Here is a 19,522-nt window from a genome sequence, read left to right as displayed (position 1 = left end):
AGAAATTTAAATTGTGTGCTGCTTGCTCAGGCTTTAAATTTATGTCATAGCAGTAATTGATGCTTTGTGTGTGAATGTAATCACTTTCCATTATTTAGAGAAACTGAAGGACTCATTTCAAAGAGGGCACAGGTGTACACTGATTTTAATACACGAACACAGACACACAATGCTTTTACTTGATTTAGTGCTGCAATCCTGTCAGATGACCTGCAGAGATCTTGGTCCATCTCATTACTTGTCTTTCATATAAACCTTCCAACATCATATTATAACACCTTATGAGATGGAAGCAGGGGCAGGAGCAAATCCTCCTGTTTTGATGGTGTCATGGTCTCTGCTGTATTATCCCAGTTTTTCTTCAATCAAGACTATTGTTGCAGTGGTACCATAATTTTCAAGAATTCAAAAGATTTTAAGAGGAAGGAGAAAACTATCAGACTGGTATTCATGCATGTTTACCCTAAAAATGAATGTGTGCCACACTGTAAAAAAAAAAGAAACACACAGAAATTTACTGTATTATTTTACAGTTTTTTTTTTGTTTTTTCTACATTAAGTGTAAATGCCATAAAAACATAGTAAATTATTTTTATTAAAAATATTCACCATAAACTAAAGGCTGTAATATAACATTTTCCATTATGTTATTCCATTAACATAACGGAATATTATAGTTTTTTTTAACAGTATTATTCAATTACTTAATGGTCTTGAAAGTTAAATTACATTGAATTCTATGTAAAAATACAAAAAATACACATCCTATTACTGAATGTAAAATTAAGGCAACTTTCTGTTTTTTACAGCAAAACTTTAACTTTAATGTAAAATATACGTATATATATATAAAAAAAATTAAATAAATAAATAGTAAAAAAAAAATGGTAAAAAGTATGGCAGCAAAAGTTGCCAAACACTTACCGTCAAATAACGGTAGAAAAAACCCTATAGTTACTCTACAGAGAATTTTTTTTAAAAATACAGATGTTTACTGTAGACATTATCTGCATTTTTACAGTCCAACTGTTGTAAAATAAAAATTAAAAAAAATATAAAATATTGCTAGAATGTAAAAATGTATAAAACAAATGTATAAATCTGCACAAAAAAATGAAAAACATTAAAGAAATACCTTAAAATTATCTAATTTAAATAAAGGCTTGTTTTATACAGTATTCTTTTGTAAATTCATAGAATTATCCAATTTGTCCTTAAGACTGCCACATCAAAGCACATCCATTAATGGTATCTTGAGAGCTTTAGGCATTAATTGTATGTGATTATCTAATCTATTTACAGTAAATTCCTGGTAAATATTGGTTTTATACTGTACAAAAAAATAGGATCATACAAAAATGGCTTACAAAAACATAATTTTAATAATCATTACCTTATATAAACATTATTTGAAAGTAATTGCAAGCAACTATCCAATGTATCTACAGACTTTTCCAATTATTGTATGAGATTTACTGTATATAAAAAGTATTTGGCAGTAATTACAAGCAACTATCCAATATATCCATCTAACAGTCTTCTTCAGAGGGATATTTTTTATATATTGTGTGTACACTGCCATAATTCTTCAGAACATGCCACTTATAGAGGCTATTTGAGGCTAAAGAGAGCTATTGTAGTTAGGTCTTGATGCACAGCATATTGGTGTTGGGGCTACATATCAAAATCAAATGGTGATAAAATGTGTGTTTGTTGTATCCTATGTTCCATCCTGGTTGTGGAGACTGAAAGATCTCTTAAGGGTTGACATTATGTCCCTTGTCTGTTTGTAATTATGTAGACATGAATAAATCACAGGTGTTGGTATAGTAGTCTGCCAACTCCTAGCAGTAGAGTAGGACTTGTATTTAGCTTAGCAGTTATTTGAAGAGGGGTTAACAGCAGTACTGAGACAGGTAGGACCAACCATGCCTGTTTAAGCACTGTAGGAGCCTTTCAACCAGGCTGAACATGAACCCTCACTGCATGGCAAGACAACCCACAAGCAAGGGCTCTTCTAAGTATAGTTGGATCAATCAATACAATAATTGTTACAGATTGTACACAGTTGATATACCTTCAAAAATATGTATTCATACAGTTAAAGCCCAACTGCGGGACTTTTGTCTCCCCCTTCTGGCAATGAGAGTAATTACAAAAACATGGTCGACATGGCTTACATAGGCTCTGCTGCAGACTACTCCGTCGCTACTGTTGTGGCTATAAAACCGTGGATAATTTTTTTTTGAGCAAAATTTTTTTCAAAATTTTTTCCAATTTACTCATCTGTCCACTTTTCTTTGTTCTTATTGTAGCAAAGCTTAAAAATGGAAGAAAAACTAAAGCATATAAACATAGCACAAAAAGTAAGGAAAGTAGTAACCTTTCATATCTGAAACAGAAAATGTACCTGTATACTAGACTTGGGCGATGTCCACAGAATTGGCATATGATGATGTCCACAGTGAAACATTGCGATGGACGATGATATCGCATGGGATAAATTACTGCATTTTGCTGTCATTTATGGTTGTGCTAAGTTTCTCTCCTCTCTGTTTCACCACAGGCAGGGCTGATCGATCCATGCATGTGTGAGTGTGTGTCTTCTGAGCGGAGATGAAAAGATGGACAGGCGCCAGTGGGGCTTTTAAATCACGATGTCATGATGGTAGAAGCTCAGTGGTTGATGACTGTCAGCCATTGGCGATGGACGTTGGCATCAGCCATCGGCCCAACCATACCGTATACTCCCCCTGGATGTTCTCAGTGTCATCTATAACATCTTTCTCAATTCATTGTTTTTGGAAAAGCTCCAGACATTATCAGATGACATCACAAATTTGAATTTCAGTGAAATAATTTTTGGATTTGGGAGAGATTTGTTCATGTTCACTTACATTTTGAACCATCTTAGAGCATGGGATGGGATGGGACATCGTACTGACACAATGTACAAAACTGTTTGTGCTTCCATTGATGTCTGTTGAAGTAATCTGAATGAGAAAAAAATAAATACATTCTAGTAAAGTATTCTGTTTGAGCTCTTATTGGGTTGATCAGCTTCAGACCCACATTATAATTCAATATGGCTGTTTATTGGTTTATTAATTCTGAAACTTGAAGGATAACACTGTAAAATATTACTTTGTAAAGCAAGCAGTAAAAGGTAATTTTATGATACATTCTGGTTATTAAACATCTTGAAATCTCATACATCTCAAATGGGGATCTGTATTGAATGGATTGCACAATATTGTAAAATGTCAGTAGAAAAATGTATATATTTATTCAGTGTAAAAGAAGTTGATATAAAGGCACTTTTACATAGACCTTCTGGTTTTTGTACATTCAGAACCCCATACTATAATGTGAAATGTCTGTAGATATATTGGTGAGTTGCTTGCAATTACTGTCAAATAATGTTTATATAAAGTAAACCCTATACATTAATGGGAAAAGCTTGTAAATATATTGGAGAGTTGATTTTAATTACTGTCAAAAAATGTTTATATAATGTATACCCCATACATTTATGACAAAAGCCTGTAAATATATTGGAGAGTTGCTTGTAATTACTGTCAAATAATGTTTATATAAAGTAATGATTATTAAAATTATGTTTTTGTAAACTATTATTACATGATCTTATTTTTTTGTACAGTATAAAACCAACATTTACCAGGGATTTACTGTAAATAGATTGGATAATCACATAAAATAAAAGCTTAAAGCTCTCAAGATACCATTAGTGGGTGTTAAAGGAGGATAATTTGAATGCAATTTTTACATAATTTTTCTGTGTTTTACATCCAGAAGTCTGTACTTTGATGGGGAGTTCTTGTGGATGGATTGGATAATCCTATGAATTTACTAAAAATTACTGTATGAAAACAAGAGTCCTCATTTAAATTAGGTAATTTTAAGGTAGTTCTGCAATCTTCAAAAAATCAAAAAATGTAGACAATGTCCAAAGTGAATATCCTTATTTTTAAAATGAATCTCTGTAGAATAACTAAAGGTTTTTTACTGTTATTTGACAGTAAGTGTTTGGCAACTTTTGCTGCCAGACTTTTTACCGTTTTTTTAGATTTTTTTTTTTTTTTTACAGTGCACAATCATGAAGTGTATATTTCAAGTAAAATATTCATCAGAGGTGGAACTGGAACTTGTTGAACATCTTTATTTAATACAAGTGAAAAATTGAGTAATGCATGTAGCTAGCAAGCTATGCAGTGAGCTAAACACAATTCCAATAAGGGTTGAAGACAACAGTTAGCTTAAGTTTTTAAGCAGTTATGAAACTGTATTTGATTCAATGATAGTGATTACACATTAGGGAAAGATGAGATACCATAACAGCTAGCTAAAAAAGAGAGTTAGCATTAGACCAAAGGAATTGTAAAAGTGAGTTAACAGTGAAATGGAAACTGGATTCACAAATATAGACAGCTAGCTGTCAAAATAGTGAGCTTGCCCCTCATGCCAAACATTAAGTCCTTATAGAAAGTGAAGGATCACATTAACATCTAGTAGCAAACAGTAAACATGAAAGAGTAAAATAACACTACATAACAGTTAGCCTGAAAGTAAATTAGCTAGCTAACAGTTTTTTCAAACTTTATTACACAATGGAACAGGTTTATCATTCCAACAACAAGGTAATGTATCCTTGAGATAGCACAAAGATCATGGTACATATAAAAAAATAATACATTTAGAGATAAAGAAATAAAAATAAAAAGTAAATGAACAAATTAAATTAAATTAATTACAGATCAAATTTACTATATAAGGCTCTGGTTTTCACAGCTTTAGAGTTTGTCAAGTATTTTATTGTGCCCAAGGAGGATTGTAAGTAGCTAGCTACTTACAAACAGTTACTTAAGCTAGAATGTTCTATTAGCAACATATTAGCCCCAGACAGTTAGCACAAGGCTAGTAGTAGGTTGGTAATAAACTGATTGCAGAAAAACTAAAATCAACAATCACAAAACAGCTGTAAGTAATTTAAGGGGGAATACAGGGGAATTTTGGGATTACATAAAAGGTGATTGTCAATATTTGCTTGGTCACAGATCTGAGAAAATGGTGGTTGTTAAAATGTCAGTTAAACTGCTATAAAACTGTGCCAGTAGGGGTTACTATAGCAACACAACACCCAACTGAAACTAACTGCTGACATGAGCAAACTTTACACAGTATAACCAGAAAAAAAACAGTGGAGGTAAGAACAGTTATGTTTATAAAAGTCAGCATTTTAGTTAAATAAGGAATAATGTCAGTCTACTGTAACATTACAGGGTTCCCCCCCCCCCCCCCCCCCCCCCAATTTCTGGCAATCCATAGAGTACAATGGCACAAAACCATTCTAACCTGATGAAGATCCAAGTAGGATCGAAATGTTGTCCAGATTAAACTTTTATGGCTTCGAGTAAGCGTTCAGGTGTTTTTTCAGTTCACCTTTTTTCAGTAATACTGCTTTCTAATAGCCTTGCACCTACATGATGTCTGTATAATTACTCTCCTTCAACTAATATATGATATATATATATGATATATAACTGATATATAACATATAGTCCAGAGGCATTTTTCATTTTTTTTGATTTGTCATAGTAGAAAAAGCTTAATAATAGCACCAACAATGGCTCTGTTATATTCAAGTGTCCCAATAAATCAGTGAGCCAGCAGCACCCACAATAGCAAGGCCCTGAATCTGAAGCAGCTAAATGGAATTCAGTCATCATTAATTTCTAATATTTACACCTGTACTTTTTCTCCTATGACATTTCAAAATGTTTTCCTATCCTTTTGTGAATATTCCTACAGCCTTGATTTGTTGAACCTGTAATTTATTAGTAACTATGCAGCTGTATGCTATTAGAGAGCTATGATGGGTCGGCAGCCCTCTGCACCCTGTGGCCTCTCCTCACAGCCAACATTTCAGTTTCTTTCTAATCTTTTGTGTTGCTGACTGAACATATTTTGATTCCTGCAGCTTTTGTTGCTAATCTCATCTAATTTAATTTGACGTACGATTCCTACTGCAGTCATTTAATCCTTAAAATAGAATTATCCACACTCTGGGATCCAGTATCTTCCTGCTTCCCCACCAGTCTGTCAGTCAGAATCAGAATTATGCATTCCTATTAATACTGATCTTCACTATTCTTCATGCAGAGATAATTGCAGTGCCTGGGTCGCTGATTAATTCACAGAAAAATTCAATTTCCTAGATGTGTAGTGCAGTGCAGCCACTGCTCTCATGACATTTTCCCTGTCACATAAGCATCAATTTAAGCCTGTCTTCTTATACATTCAGCTGTTGAATTTGCATTTTACAAGGATGCTTCTCTGCTGAACCATGACCTCCCCAACCCCCTCCACTTCTATCACATCCAGCATATGACGCTTGTATCAGACATATAGTGAGTCATATGAGATGTGTTAAGCCTCCAAGAATCATACATTTCACCCAGAGATTCAGCTTATATTATATGATATACATATACGTATAGAATTATAAATTCTAAAGCCAAATTTCTCATTTATTTTCCTTTTGTTTTCAGATTTTGTCTGTGTGTAATATTTCATTTGCAGTCCTGGAGAAAGGCCAGATATCTTCTATTTGTTCCTACACACAATAGAGCTAATGGTATTGCAGAGCAAGCTCTGACTTTCTTTGTTCCTAAACAGAATGAATGCATCTTATTTACGGCTAGATTGTTTTGATAGAAAGCATGAATAGAGAGAGAGTGATGGGGGGTGACATGTAACAAAGGTCTGCAGCCAAACTCGATCATATCGGTCATATGGTGTGTGTCCCAACCAGTAGGCTACCGGGGTGAGCCAAGTATGAATTGCTTTTAAAAAACTGGGAATAATGCATGATAGATTTCATTTTACATTTCCAGCTATCCTCTCTTGGCTTGAATGAAAATGTCAAATCACATACTGGTGATACAAAACAACATTAAATGTCACTTTCTGTGTCCGCAGAGAAGCAAAGTTAAAGATAGTGGCTGAATTTGTTCTTTACTTTCTCACTGAAACCCGTTAAATACACAGTAATTCTCTCAGCTTCACTTCAAATCTCATCCAGCTGGTTAAACTGTTATTATAATTATTTTAAATTGTTTTTGTTGTATTGGCATTGCTGTACTGTTACACAAATTATTATTCTGTGAATATGTGGAAAACTAAAGCCTGTTGCTCCCTCTGGTGGTTTTAGATATGACAGTCAGATATTACAATAAATCAAAACTTGTAAATGTCAAATTTACTAATTGGCTCCCTGCTTCAAAGTTTGAATAAAGAGGAAACAGGGGTGAGGCTAACAGAATATTTATTTAAATTTTCCAAAAAGTAAATGAGGCACAGCTGAAAAGAAATATGGTTAAGTGAAAGTGAAAAGATAATTATCATCTCTAATAAATGAATAAAATATTTGTAGCCAGTTTAAAGGTCCTTTAAGACAATATATATTAATCATAACAGCAGCTTTATCAGCCATCATCTGCAAAGCCTCTATAAAACTTTACTTCTCCTGCAAACGGCAGGGAGTTTTACACATATTGCATCCAATGCAGGGCAACTCTTGCGATTGGAAGAGGTGGAAGTGGCAGCATGTGGTGGCCAATCTGGTCTGGAAGAGGTGTTTCCTGTATGTGCAAAACAACATGGCAGAAGATTTATACTTTAGCATAATAATAATATTGATACGTGACCTTAGCATTACCTCTCGCTTTGGAGTAAATTGGAAAATGATACAGGGCGATTTTGTTAATATCAGAGGTACAGATTTGTTTTCATATGTTCCCAACAACCAAGGGCACTTCTCAGTAAGCTAAATAGCCTACTGTACAGGATTTTTTGCAATTTGCATTGAAGAAGTACAATTGATTGATGATTTTGTAAAAAAACAACAAAAAAACAGAGAGCGAGACAGAGAACATTTGTAAGTAACCCTGTCCTAAAAACCTCATGTTAGAAGTGTTTATTTGTTATATCTTGGTGAGCACTGCCCTTGAAATGAGCCAGAAAGAGATAGACACAGAGATAGAGAAGTGATATATTGACTTTGACAAGTTAAAAGCAACTCCTCCTTGGGCACATCGAGGAGAGGAGGCGCCATCTCCGCGTGAATCTGCCGGAAGCTCCTTGAACCTGTCCCCATGAACTTCACACGCTACAGGGAACGTCCTACCAAAAGCCCTGCACCTTTTGAACTCTTTATCCACACTAGACTTTTTTTTGACTGGCTGAGTAGAGTACATCACCCAAATCATCCAAACCAGTGGAGCAAAGACAGATCTATGGTGCTGAGACATTTTGACGCATTTTGTCCAAACTGTGCTCTGGGTGAGAAGCATTGCAGTATATTGCCACACTTTTTCTGTGCTCAGTGGTAAAAACAGTAGTTTAACATCCAGCTGTAGCAATAAAACAATAAAACCCTGTAGGTACTCAGCTTAGAGTTATGATTAACTGTTTCTTTTTACTGTTTTTTTTCTTGTTTTCTGTATTCTGTTGTAAATGTTGAATACGGATTCAAAGGTCTGCACCAAGGCAATACAATTCCTGCATCAAGGAACTTTGAAATGTCCTTGCTCTAATGAACTGAGGCTTGGAATGTAAAGTGCAGCAAGTAAATGTCTTGTAAGTCAAAAGTGACATTTTAAAAATGATTCTTAAGGGAACAGCAAGGCATGTTTTATTTGAGCAGGATGATTTTGCAATATTTCTTAGTTGTATAACACCCGACTATTTCTCGGTGTTACTTCAGGTATTTTGTTTATTTATTCATTTATTTATTGATTTATTTAACAGGGACAGTGCACATTAATAAACATTGCTGTAAATGCACCAGAGTTAGCCAAGAGGCTATTTTGTATCTGAAGTTCCTGAACAGATGTTACAGAGTCACCCTAAAAACAGAATATAAGAATTAAATTATAAAGTTATTGAGATCATTTATAAGCATGCAGAACAATAATAAAAAGAAAAGAATATTAATGTTAATAAAAATATCAACAACCATCCTCTATACAAATTATGATGTCTAGGGAGTATGTACAGAGAGAACAGCACAGGACCAAGTATCGAGCCCTGAGGCACACCATACATTATTTATCAAGAAAACATGCTAATTTATGGGGGCATTGAACTCTCTGTTGGATAAGATTTAAACCATGCATGTGTAAGTGATGTTGTTTTATCATTAAAGGATACTTGGCTGTTCCTAATTCACTGATTTTGTGTGTATTTGGGTCCACTGCTTCTCAAAGATGGACAAGATTAACATGAGCTCAACATGGCAGCCGTGAACCCACATCAATCAGCTATCAGCCTGATCAGACAGACATGGTCTATTACTTCATATGTCTATAAGCCTTGACATTTAGTCATATTAAGGCAGCATTTATACTTTCCTATCTGTTTTGTATATTTTCATTAAAGGAAATCACTTGTGTCGAACAGGAAACACCCGACTGCATGTTGACCTGCAAATGTTTATAACCACACAGTCAATGCCTGGCTGCCCTGATGGATGCATGTAAATGCCTCAATTACAGCAAATGCTCCATGAATTCCTGACTGATTTCAGCTCATTATTCACATGCACATACACAGGGCTGTCATGGTCAAGGATTCTGCTGATTTCCCTTTATAATTTATACATTGCAGCCCTTGAATATCAAAAAGGTTTCTGCCATAGGATCATACTTTTAAGGCTGAAGTAGAAAACACTGAGACTGTCGTAACAGTTGAATGTTTGTGAAGGAGGTTTAAATAAATTCCTGTTAACTCAGGTCAATTTTTTAATCTTTGGCATCATTCTGGATTTCCATTATAAAACTAATGAACCTCCCCTCTCTTATGTCATTAATCAAGCTATAATTATTCAGGTGATTTACTTTTGAGGGCTAATGACCAGAGGGAGAAAAAAACAGGTTCTTTGCTCTCTAAAGACTTTTTTCATAATCCGATGCATTATTTACAGAATCTGTCATGCTAATCTGGAGCCGGTCATCCACAACAAGTCAATCAGTAATTAGGTAACTTACTGTGTGGGCAGATTTATTGTTGATTTGGGGTACAGTTTTTTTTTAAAAAACAGCCTGCAGGGGTTTAAGATTGACTGATGATGCATTTTAAGTGATAAAAAGTTGACTCGCTTCATGTAAGTTACCTTGAATCTTGTATGACTTTTTTCTGCCTTTTTACTACAGACAGGTGGCAGGACAAGGATCTGACAAATTAGATGCTTACGACTTGGTGTTAAATGCAGTCTGGATTTATGACTCCTATTCCTCTTATATATCTCATTTGTCAACACTTTGTTTGGCAGGCTTTGCAGACCACACATCCACACATCACCAAACACTGCAGGCTCTTCCATCTCAGACTGTGCTGATTGGAGGAGCTGATTGAAGCATCTCCTAAAGGTACACTATGAAGATTAAACCCCAGCTGTTTTGATCACTTCCCTCAGCAGTGAATCACCAGATTCAGGTTGCAAGAAAACGAACAGGTGCTGCACATCGGCACAGCTTGGGTAAGACTGTGAAACCAGATTGGCTGCATTGAAAATGTTCTTCCCTGTCAATATGTCCTAATTATCAAACTGTCAAGAGGCACCAGGGTAGGGAAAAAGCGATTATGAAGACGAATGACGAGGCAACACAACTTAAATTCTGAGGTTTTCTGTAATCATATAGGCTACAGAATCTTCATCAGCTTTCCTGCTGTTGCTGAATGGAAATAGATACCTTTAATAGCCTTTCTTCACTGATATTCACAGAGATTTAATTGATTGTTTTTACTTTTATACAATCTTACCTGTTTTTGTATTTGCTTTAGGGCAGAACCTGATTAATTACAGCACTGAAATACAGAATTTCTTTGTACATACTGACTTCCTATTCAGTACAATCCCTCTATATTGTTTTTAATCTTGTGAGATAATAGAACAATTTCTTTTGCAGGTTATGTACTAGAGTGTGAAGTCAACCTCCCACTCACCATCACTGAGATGAAACGTCAACAAGGGCAATAATCTGAGGTCAGAGGTAATCAGTCTGCTTACAAACAGGAACAGGATTTAATCATGTCTTTGTTTTAATATATACAAGACAGTGTGTGTGGAGCAGTTTCGGGTTAAAATCTTTGACAAATGGTTGCACTGGTCACAGCAGCTCCAGAGGCCTCAATGATAAATTTCTCCTATTTAAGTTGCTTATAGTGGTGCTTTGCTTTGACCTGTGTTTTGCTCATGAAGGTGAATTGAATCACAAGAGTTCTTGTTAAAATTCATATGCTGTAAGACAGAAAGGAAAGGAAATACATGAATGGTCTCAAATTAACAAGTTGAGCTGAGCTGTGGAGGCAAACTCTTGTTGAAAATATGCAAAATTATTTCTACTTTCGGAAATACATTTTCGGAAATGAATTCTGCTGACTTTGGTGATCCCCTGACTTTTCCTTTAGCACCAGCAAGTCAACATCTACTAGATGGACACAAATCTTGTACAGACAAATCTGCAGATGATGGATCCTACTGATGTCATGTTTCCTCTAGTGTTAGCATTATGTGAACATTGTGGTTTTGAGTGAAATGTCTCAACAACTACTGAGTGGATTGTGATGAAATTTGGTATGCACATTCATGTCTCCTGCAGGATAAATTAAACAACTTTTCTTTTTATCTAGCACCATCATCAGGTCAAAATTTAAATTTGTCCGATACTTTGGTTTGTAACAAATGACACTCCCATTAGCTTAGCAAATGTTAGCATGAAAACACATTACCTAAGCTAAGATTGTGAAAATGGTGAACATTATACCTGACGAACACCTGCATGTTAACACTGTCATTGTGAGCATGTTAGCATTTAGCTAAAAACACTGCTGTGCAAGTAAGCACGGCTCTTTCCCCATCATCTTCACTTCTTGGGCTACATTTCTATATTCTGATCTTAATGTTCACTAGACTCCTCTTATATCCAGTTGCTCTAACTATTATGTGTCTGTATAAAAAGTAATTATTTTTAATTAACTTTTATTTACAGAACAATGAGGTCAGCTTTGTGCTGCCCTGTTGGCTCGACTCTAATGCAAATCGCTCCCTCGTTGTGATCAGTTAATTATACTTATGAGTCTCTGTGATGGACCACGTTGCTGTTTTACACGCTCGCACTTTCATTACATGCTCAAATTGGACTAAAATGATTAGTCTGTTTGTCCTTATTATCGTAACCACAATTTGCCTCCCATCACATGTATTTTTGCATCATGACACTGTACCCAAAATGACAGATTGCTGTTTGGTATTTTGGAAAAACAATCTATATGTGGCATAGTCTCAACATGCTGCTGCCTGCACTGTGTACACCCTCACTACCACCGCCAATAGAGGTCAATACAGACGTGAGCTTTTCTTGTTCCATTGGTCCCTCGTCCCCAATGGAGCCGTCGAACTTGCCTTTTCTCTCAAGGTTAATTTCATTTGAACTATGCCAGCTCATGTACTGACTTGCTTCTTGTCTGTTTTAAGGTCCTGTCTTTATTGATTGCTGCGAAATGAAATTACGCCTCACTGTAAAGTGGGGCTGAGCCCTGTTGGACACAGTTAATGATCCTCTTATAGCACTTCATATTCCCAACCTCAGCTCTTCTCTCCTTTGTTATGTGTTCAATCCATCATCTTGTAATTAGTTACAGCTAATGTGTTTAATCTGGTTGAAAACAGTGGGCTCTCTGAAGGCTCTTCTACCTGCACAGACAGACTTGTTAGCCCTGTGTTTATGTGAATAGGACGTGTTAAATCTTGTGTGTTGGCAAGAATGCAGCTCACACACAAACATTTAAATAAGAATCTTCCTGATTTATAGAGCTGCAAAGACCTCTACAGACATTCATTTACTCTTTACTACATTAACTCTTTCCAGTATTCACCTAAATGAAACCATTAATCTAATATAAAGCTAATCATAAGTGTAATGTTAAAACTAGACTCAGTTCCAAGTCTTAAAGGAACTGTTTGACATTTTGGGAAGAAGGCTTTTATGCTGAGAGTTAGACAGGAAGATTGATTTTGTGAGAGTGGTTTCAATCTTCTTATTTAACTCTCAGCAAGAAAACAAATATGTGTATTTCCCATTCCCAATTTATACTCTTAATTTCATGTAAGTCCTAACCTAAGCTGAAACCTTTTGTCCCAAAACACAGCTTTAGCAAGATAGGTAACCATCTAAATGTCTTCGCTTTGGAGCATTTTGCTCTTTTCTCTTCTTGTGTTCATATGAAATACAGGAACACACACGCCAGCAAAGTGACCTCATTGAGTAACAGCCATAAAAGCCATTTATTACCCTTTACAACATGCTAAGAGCTACAGTACAGGATCAATCCAAGATCCAAGTAAACTGCACATGGTGAAGAAAGAAGAAAAGCTCTTCCTTGACAGGAGTTCTCCTTCGTGTCCCAACAACAAAATGTTTTACTTGGAGGCGAACTGTAAGAAGGTGTTCTAGTTTAAGGACAAACAATACCAGGCTCATGACGTTGCTGCTGGACTCGGCGTGGCTGCTGTTGGCCTTGTCTCTGTTGTTTAACCCCGTGTATGTTGGAGCCTGTTTAACTGAGGAGTTTAGCTGCGCTCAGGGTTCATGTGTGCCTGAGGACTGTGTGTGTGATTTCACTAACAACTGTGAGGATGGAAGCGACAAGGAAGACTGTGAGTAGAACAAGAATATAAATCTGAATGATATACAGGAGTATAAGACGTATAAGAGGAGCTGACTAATAAAAGAAGGTATCGAAAGTGTACTTTGGATAAGAGTGAAACAGGAAGTCATCCAGCTAAAATTGATATTATTGGTTTTGAAAATGGGAATGAAAGCAACATTTTCAGGGGATTGTCGCTGCCATGAGGAGAGAATTGCCTCTCGTCTGAGCTGGGATGTCCAAAGTGGATAAATGGGCTACAACATATCCGTGATGTGCTGTTATGGTATTTCACTGGAAACCATATCTAGCTTATTTCAGGCTGAAATGGAAAACATGTGCTCCACACAAAATAATTGATCTAAAAGAACCACACAGTGCTGTTACTGGACAGGATAACAGATGCTTATCACTAAATATTATTCATGTTAGTCTATTTTTTATTAACTTAGATTACACTTTTTGTCATTTGGGATACATATTGTTGCTGCCTAAGGACAGACTGTATGTATCCTTACCTTGTTCTTTTTAGGCTATGGTTAATGGTTTAGTTGTTTGTTACTACCCCAGTGAATACTTTAGTTCAATCCAAATTTAATATTCACAAATCATCAACAAATTGATTGAAATTGGCAGCTCCTCTTACTGTATACATCACAAGAAATATACTTGTCTGCATGAAAATAATAGATCAATGATGGCTTCATCACGTGTGTACATACACCAAAAGCAAAGCAAACGAAAGTCAAATAAATTAAAATGCAACATGCTCCTGTTAAAAGAATCAATTTTTAATATTCTTTCAGTATAATGTAAATCTTGCATCTTGTTGCATCATTGCTGATCCTGTCCTTTGAAAATACTACAGTATTAACACTAATGCTTCATATAGTTGTCCCTTGTTGCAGATTTTACCATAAAATCAAATACAAATCCCTGCTTGAAGTGAGAATGAATCTTTATTGTGCGTACAACTGACAGCTTAATCCCAATACACAGAATAATGTGTAAAGAGCAACAATTGAAAACAGCAGTACAGTAAAAGTGTTGTTTTCTCTTGAAGGCTCCAGATATAAGAGGTGTGACTTTGAGGAGGGGTTCTGTGACCTGACCCAAAGCTCACAGTCGCTCTCTCAATGGATCAGAACAACTGAGGTCTCAGGACTCAAACATGACCACGTCAACAACCAATCAGGTTAGAGCATGTGACATTTGCCATATGGGACTATAATGTACTGTACATCCATTGTGAATACACAAGCTTTACCCAGTATATGTTTTATTTATGTTTTTCCATGTATGCATCCTCACAATTCTCTCTCTCCTTCAGCACATTTTCTGTCCCTTTTTCCTGCCGGAGGAAGCACAACCACAGCAGATCTGAAGAGTCCTGTATTCACCCCTCATCAGACCTGCCAGGTATCACCGTTTTTGACATAAACAGAGCCCAAACCACCAACAATCACATGACAACTGATGATAGCTTCCTTGTATTTTCATTCATCAGATGAGCTTCTACCGTTATGTTGGAGCAAAGCATGGAGATCTTCAGGTCCTGATTGAAACCCATCCACTGGGTGAGAGCAAAGTGGTCTGGAAACACTCCTCACAACCACAAATGGAAATATGGCTGTGGACTGTGATTCAGTTGTCCAGTAATCACAGTTTTCAGGTGTGTAACACTCTCAGTTTACTATGATAGAGTTTAATATTGCTGTTTTCATATTGTGGATTAGATTAGATTTGATTATTAATTAGGGGAGACTAGTTTTATCGGAAAAGTAATACACACCAAGGGTTGTAGTGAGGTGCTGATCACTGGAAGTAGACTCCATGTGCTTTTCTCTTTTTATTTACATCAGTCCTCAGGCCTCCTTCAAAATCAACAGTAATAGTAGGACACAGGCAGTGGTATATTACGTAGGACACACCCCAATAACACTTCTGATGGTGAGTGGACAATCATGTTCCATCATTATGGTGAGAGAAAACATTCAAGTCTCTTAACAAACAGTAGCAGGAACTACAGCCAATCAAATCATTTCAAATAAAAGAACAAGAAACATTGTGTCTCATACCACATATACAGACTTTACTACAGATTTGACATCACAATTTTTGATTAAGTATATTCAAAAATATTAAAAAATACATGTACTGTATTTTGAATAGATTTCTAATAGATATACAGAAAAAGTTCAACCTCAGCTCTGGATCATAAACAACTTAATCTAAATATCCAATAAATAGAGGCACATTACAGAAAACACTTCAAGTCATAATCTATATTCAATCCATGAGGTGGCAGGGTTCAATAGTGTTCCCTCCTGGAAAGTAAAACATCCAAGTTGCCTCTTCTTGGGGGGAGTAATACCCTCTCAATACCAATATATCTAGAAGAAGAAACAGGATGATTAAATTAATCAAAATGTGCTGCTACTGGATAATTCATGTATTTGCATCTAATAGTGCTTCTGTGTTCAGCAATATTAATATATAATATATATAATAGTTTTCAACACTCTACTCATCTTTCCAACATATGACTTACCACGAGGGCAAGTGATGAGATAAATGACCGACTTAGTGTGACATGAAATAACTCCTTTTATAGGAATTTCTTTGCCTGTGTGAGGATGTTTACAACTGTTACAACAGTAGTTACACTGACTACAACAACCACAGTGGCTGTTGCCCTCAAGGATAGTTGTTAAAATGATTGAAGTTGTCTCCCAGGTTTTTTATCTCTTTTTATATACTACGAGAGGTCGTTCTTTGAATACACCATTGAGATGACAATCAGATTTAAGTATATGCCAATGTTTTGTTATTATTCACTTTATCTGTTCTGCGGCCTTACAATACTCAGTTGTAAACATTATATGGTCATTTGATTTCACTGTAGGTTTACTCTTCTAAGAGATCAGACCTTGATCTGTCTTTTTTAGTGGCAGCATCATTTAGAACAGATTTCTTGTATCCTCTTTGTTGGGAGACTATTTTTTAACAGAAAGGGATGATCAGAGTCTGTCCTCAGTAAAGCATTTCTTGCAGTAGGTTTTCTGAACAGATCTGAACAAGTAATTATTGTAGGTATGTAAAAAATTAGTAGCTGAGTCTTGGACCCTTTAAACAGACAAAACACATCATTTCATTTTGCCTTTTTTTGACAGTCGACAGTACAGATAGGCAGGAAACGTGAAAAGAAAGCAAGGATGTTGATGTGATAAACTACAAAAGTCCTCAACCCAGAATCAAACCATAGATATTGTAATTAGATGGTATACAGGTGCATCCACCCCCATTTTTCTTACTGTGGTTTAGAGCAGTGGTTCCCAACCTGGGAGATTGGGACCCATGCACGGGGTCGCAGGATAAATTTGAGGGGTCGTGAGATAGTTAACATGATAGAAAAATAGAAAACAAACATGTTTCCGCTAAAGAAAACAGTTCCCTCTTCTTCATTGTTTTTTAAATCAGGAATTACTGGACCATTTCACCTTTTTAAGGTCCATGAAAATTATTCAGATAAACCAATCTTAGAGAGAAGAATCATCTTTTGGTTAAACTGGTAATAACATGTTGATATATGCCACATTTTGAGGAGCCCCATGTAAACAAACCCTTGTTTTAAGGGGTTGAACCAGCGGTCTAGAAGGACATAGCTGGTATAATATTTTCTATATAAAGCTTTCATCATATTTTAGGTTTTTAAATCAAAACTTTTCTGTATATAATTTAAAAACCTTTACATTAATATATCATTATTTTATCCAGATATACAGTATAGAGTTGTACTAATTATTGGGAGATGCTTGGAAGTATTTGATTGAACCTAATTGTGTCATTCTGTAGGGTATGGTATCATAAAAGCTGACATCTTGGTCAATATAGTAGGGTGTTGAGGTACCCATTGTAAGATATATCGTACAGTACAAGGTTCCTTCAAAGTGATAAAGTCATCACAGCAGAAATGAGTTGCTGGACAGGAGCCGTTTATGTGCAGTGAGGGGGTACTGACCCACCTGGACCCTTCGGAGGCCATCTGGAGTCCTGTGAAGCCTGCTGTTTGTGTCCTTCCTATATCCTCAGACAATGTCAGTGAGTCACCCTTCTCCCCTTCTCTGCCTCCACCATCTGTCTCTCACTACGGCCCGCTCAGTTTCATAACATGGCTGCCTGGCGCCAGGGGTAAAGAGAGGTCAACTCTCCGCTAACATTCACTTTCCCCTCCATTAATCCACTTCCTGTTTCAAAGGCAGTTGAGTTAACAAGGTTTTTATTTACCACTGTGATTCGGGTGATTTCAATTTCAGCCTGTTTGCTTAATGATCTGCACTCTTTCACCTCCTTAAATTCTCTAGAGTTTTGTTGCCCTTCTCTAAGTGTGTAGTAGAAAACCCTTTCTAAAAGTTACTCCTTTCGGCAGCTTTATTAAGATTTGTCCAGATAAAATATAATGTGGATATATAAACATTTGGCCAAGAACTAGAAACAGAAGCAAAGTGAAAGCTTAATGACTGTGAATAAAAATACCCAGGAGAACAAGGGTACATTGTCTGGATCAGATAGATGCTTTGGCTGTCAAGTCCTTAATAAACAGTTATGTATACTCAAGGCTATCGTCCCATACATTGCATTGCTTTAATGGCCTCTAGGTCCAGTTTTAGAAGAAATAAGCTGATCAGTATAAAAATTTTGTATTTGCATACATTTTCCCATTAGCCATGATAAATCAAGCCACCATTTGTTTAGATCAGTCATAAATAAGGGGTTATAAAACTCTTAATGTTTAGATAAGGCTGTTCAGTGGACTTTGATCAGTGCAGCTATCTGGCTGTGATACGCAGAAATAATGCGTCATTTTTAGCCACTGAAATATCTGAAATATCTCAACAACCATTGGATGGATTGCTATGAAAGTTTACATATACATTCATGGTGCCCAGAGGATGAAGCCCCCTGACTTTTGTGATCTCCTGACTCTCACCAGCAGGCAAAAAAAATCTCTTTTACAGTCAGATATCTCAACATCTACTACAGCAAATAGATTAGATAGCACAAAAGTTTGTGAGACAATAGGTGGTAATGTCAGTTGCCCAAAAATGACATGTACAGTAGTTAAAGTAGTTTGAGTCACAGATATCATCTAGTGGCTGTAGTAATTATGACCAGAGCAGTGGCGGCAGTTCAGATTATGTCTATATAAGTTGACAAATTTCCTCATTTGGAGGAGGTTGGAGGCTATAACCCAACAATGGACTTTACCACAGGAGACTGCTGTTTGTTTCCCATTTCCAACTGGAACAGTTTTTTTAAAAAAACTAACTACAATCATCCCCCAACCTTAAAGGACCAGTGTGTAAGATTTAGTGGCATCTAGCAGTGAGGTTGCATATTGCAACCAGATGAATACACCTCCCTCTCCCCTTCCAAGCATGTAAGAGAACCTACTGTGGCTGTGAAACTATAGTTTCCTGGCCCTCTCCAGAGCTTGTGTTTAGTTTGTCCATTCTGGGCTACTGTAGAAATATGGTGGCACAACATGGCGGCCTCCATGTGAACGGACCCGCTACCTATGTAGATATAAAGGGCTCATTCTAAGGTAACGAATGATTCTTGTTTTCAGGTGATTATACACTAATTAAAACATACCTATGAATATTATATTCCATTTCTGCCAAGTCTGTTCCGTTAGATACCACTAAATCTTACACACTGGTCCTTAAACCCTGTGGTTATTATTGTAGCCATGACGACAAAGGTTGCCTGACTTTAAGTAGTAGCTTTAACT

General features: G+C 36.2%; 1 protein-coding gene across 2 annotated transcripts in view; it reads left to right on the top strand.

The window, feature by feature from the left end:
- The first annotated feature begins 13,399 nt into the window (after nucleotides 1-13,399).
- The window catches only part of malrd1 (MAM and LDL receptor class A domain containing 1), a 62,341-nt gene continuing 56,218 nt past the window's right edge, over nucleotides 13,400-19,522 (top strand). For both annotated transcript variants that reach the window (XM_044340289.1, XM_044340288.1), the window contains exons 1-4: nucleotides 13,400-13,738; nucleotides 14,792-14,923; nucleotides 15,059-15,147; nucleotides 15,236-15,400. In XM_044340289.1, the coding sequence (XP_044196224.1) occupies nucleotides 13,561-13,738; nucleotides 14,792-14,923; nucleotides 15,059-15,147; nucleotides 15,236-15,400 (564 nt within the window). In that variant the 5' untranslated portion in view covers nucleotides 13,400-13,560. The remainder of the gene's footprint in view (nucleotides 13,739-14,791; nucleotides 14,924-15,058; nucleotides 15,148-15,235; nucleotides 15,401-19,522) is intronic.

The sequence above is a fragment of the Thunnus albacares genome, chromosome 21 (assembly GCF_914725855.1).
Source record: "Thunnus albacares chromosome 21, fThuAlb1.1, whole genome shotgun sequence".
In the NCBI taxonomy this organism is placed as follows: domain Eukaryota; kingdom Metazoa; phylum Chordata; class Actinopteri; order Scombriformes; family Scombridae; genus Thunnus; species Thunnus albacares.
The sequence above is the reverse complement of the archived record's forward strand: the minus strand, read 5'-3'. Positions and strand labels throughout refer to the sequence as shown.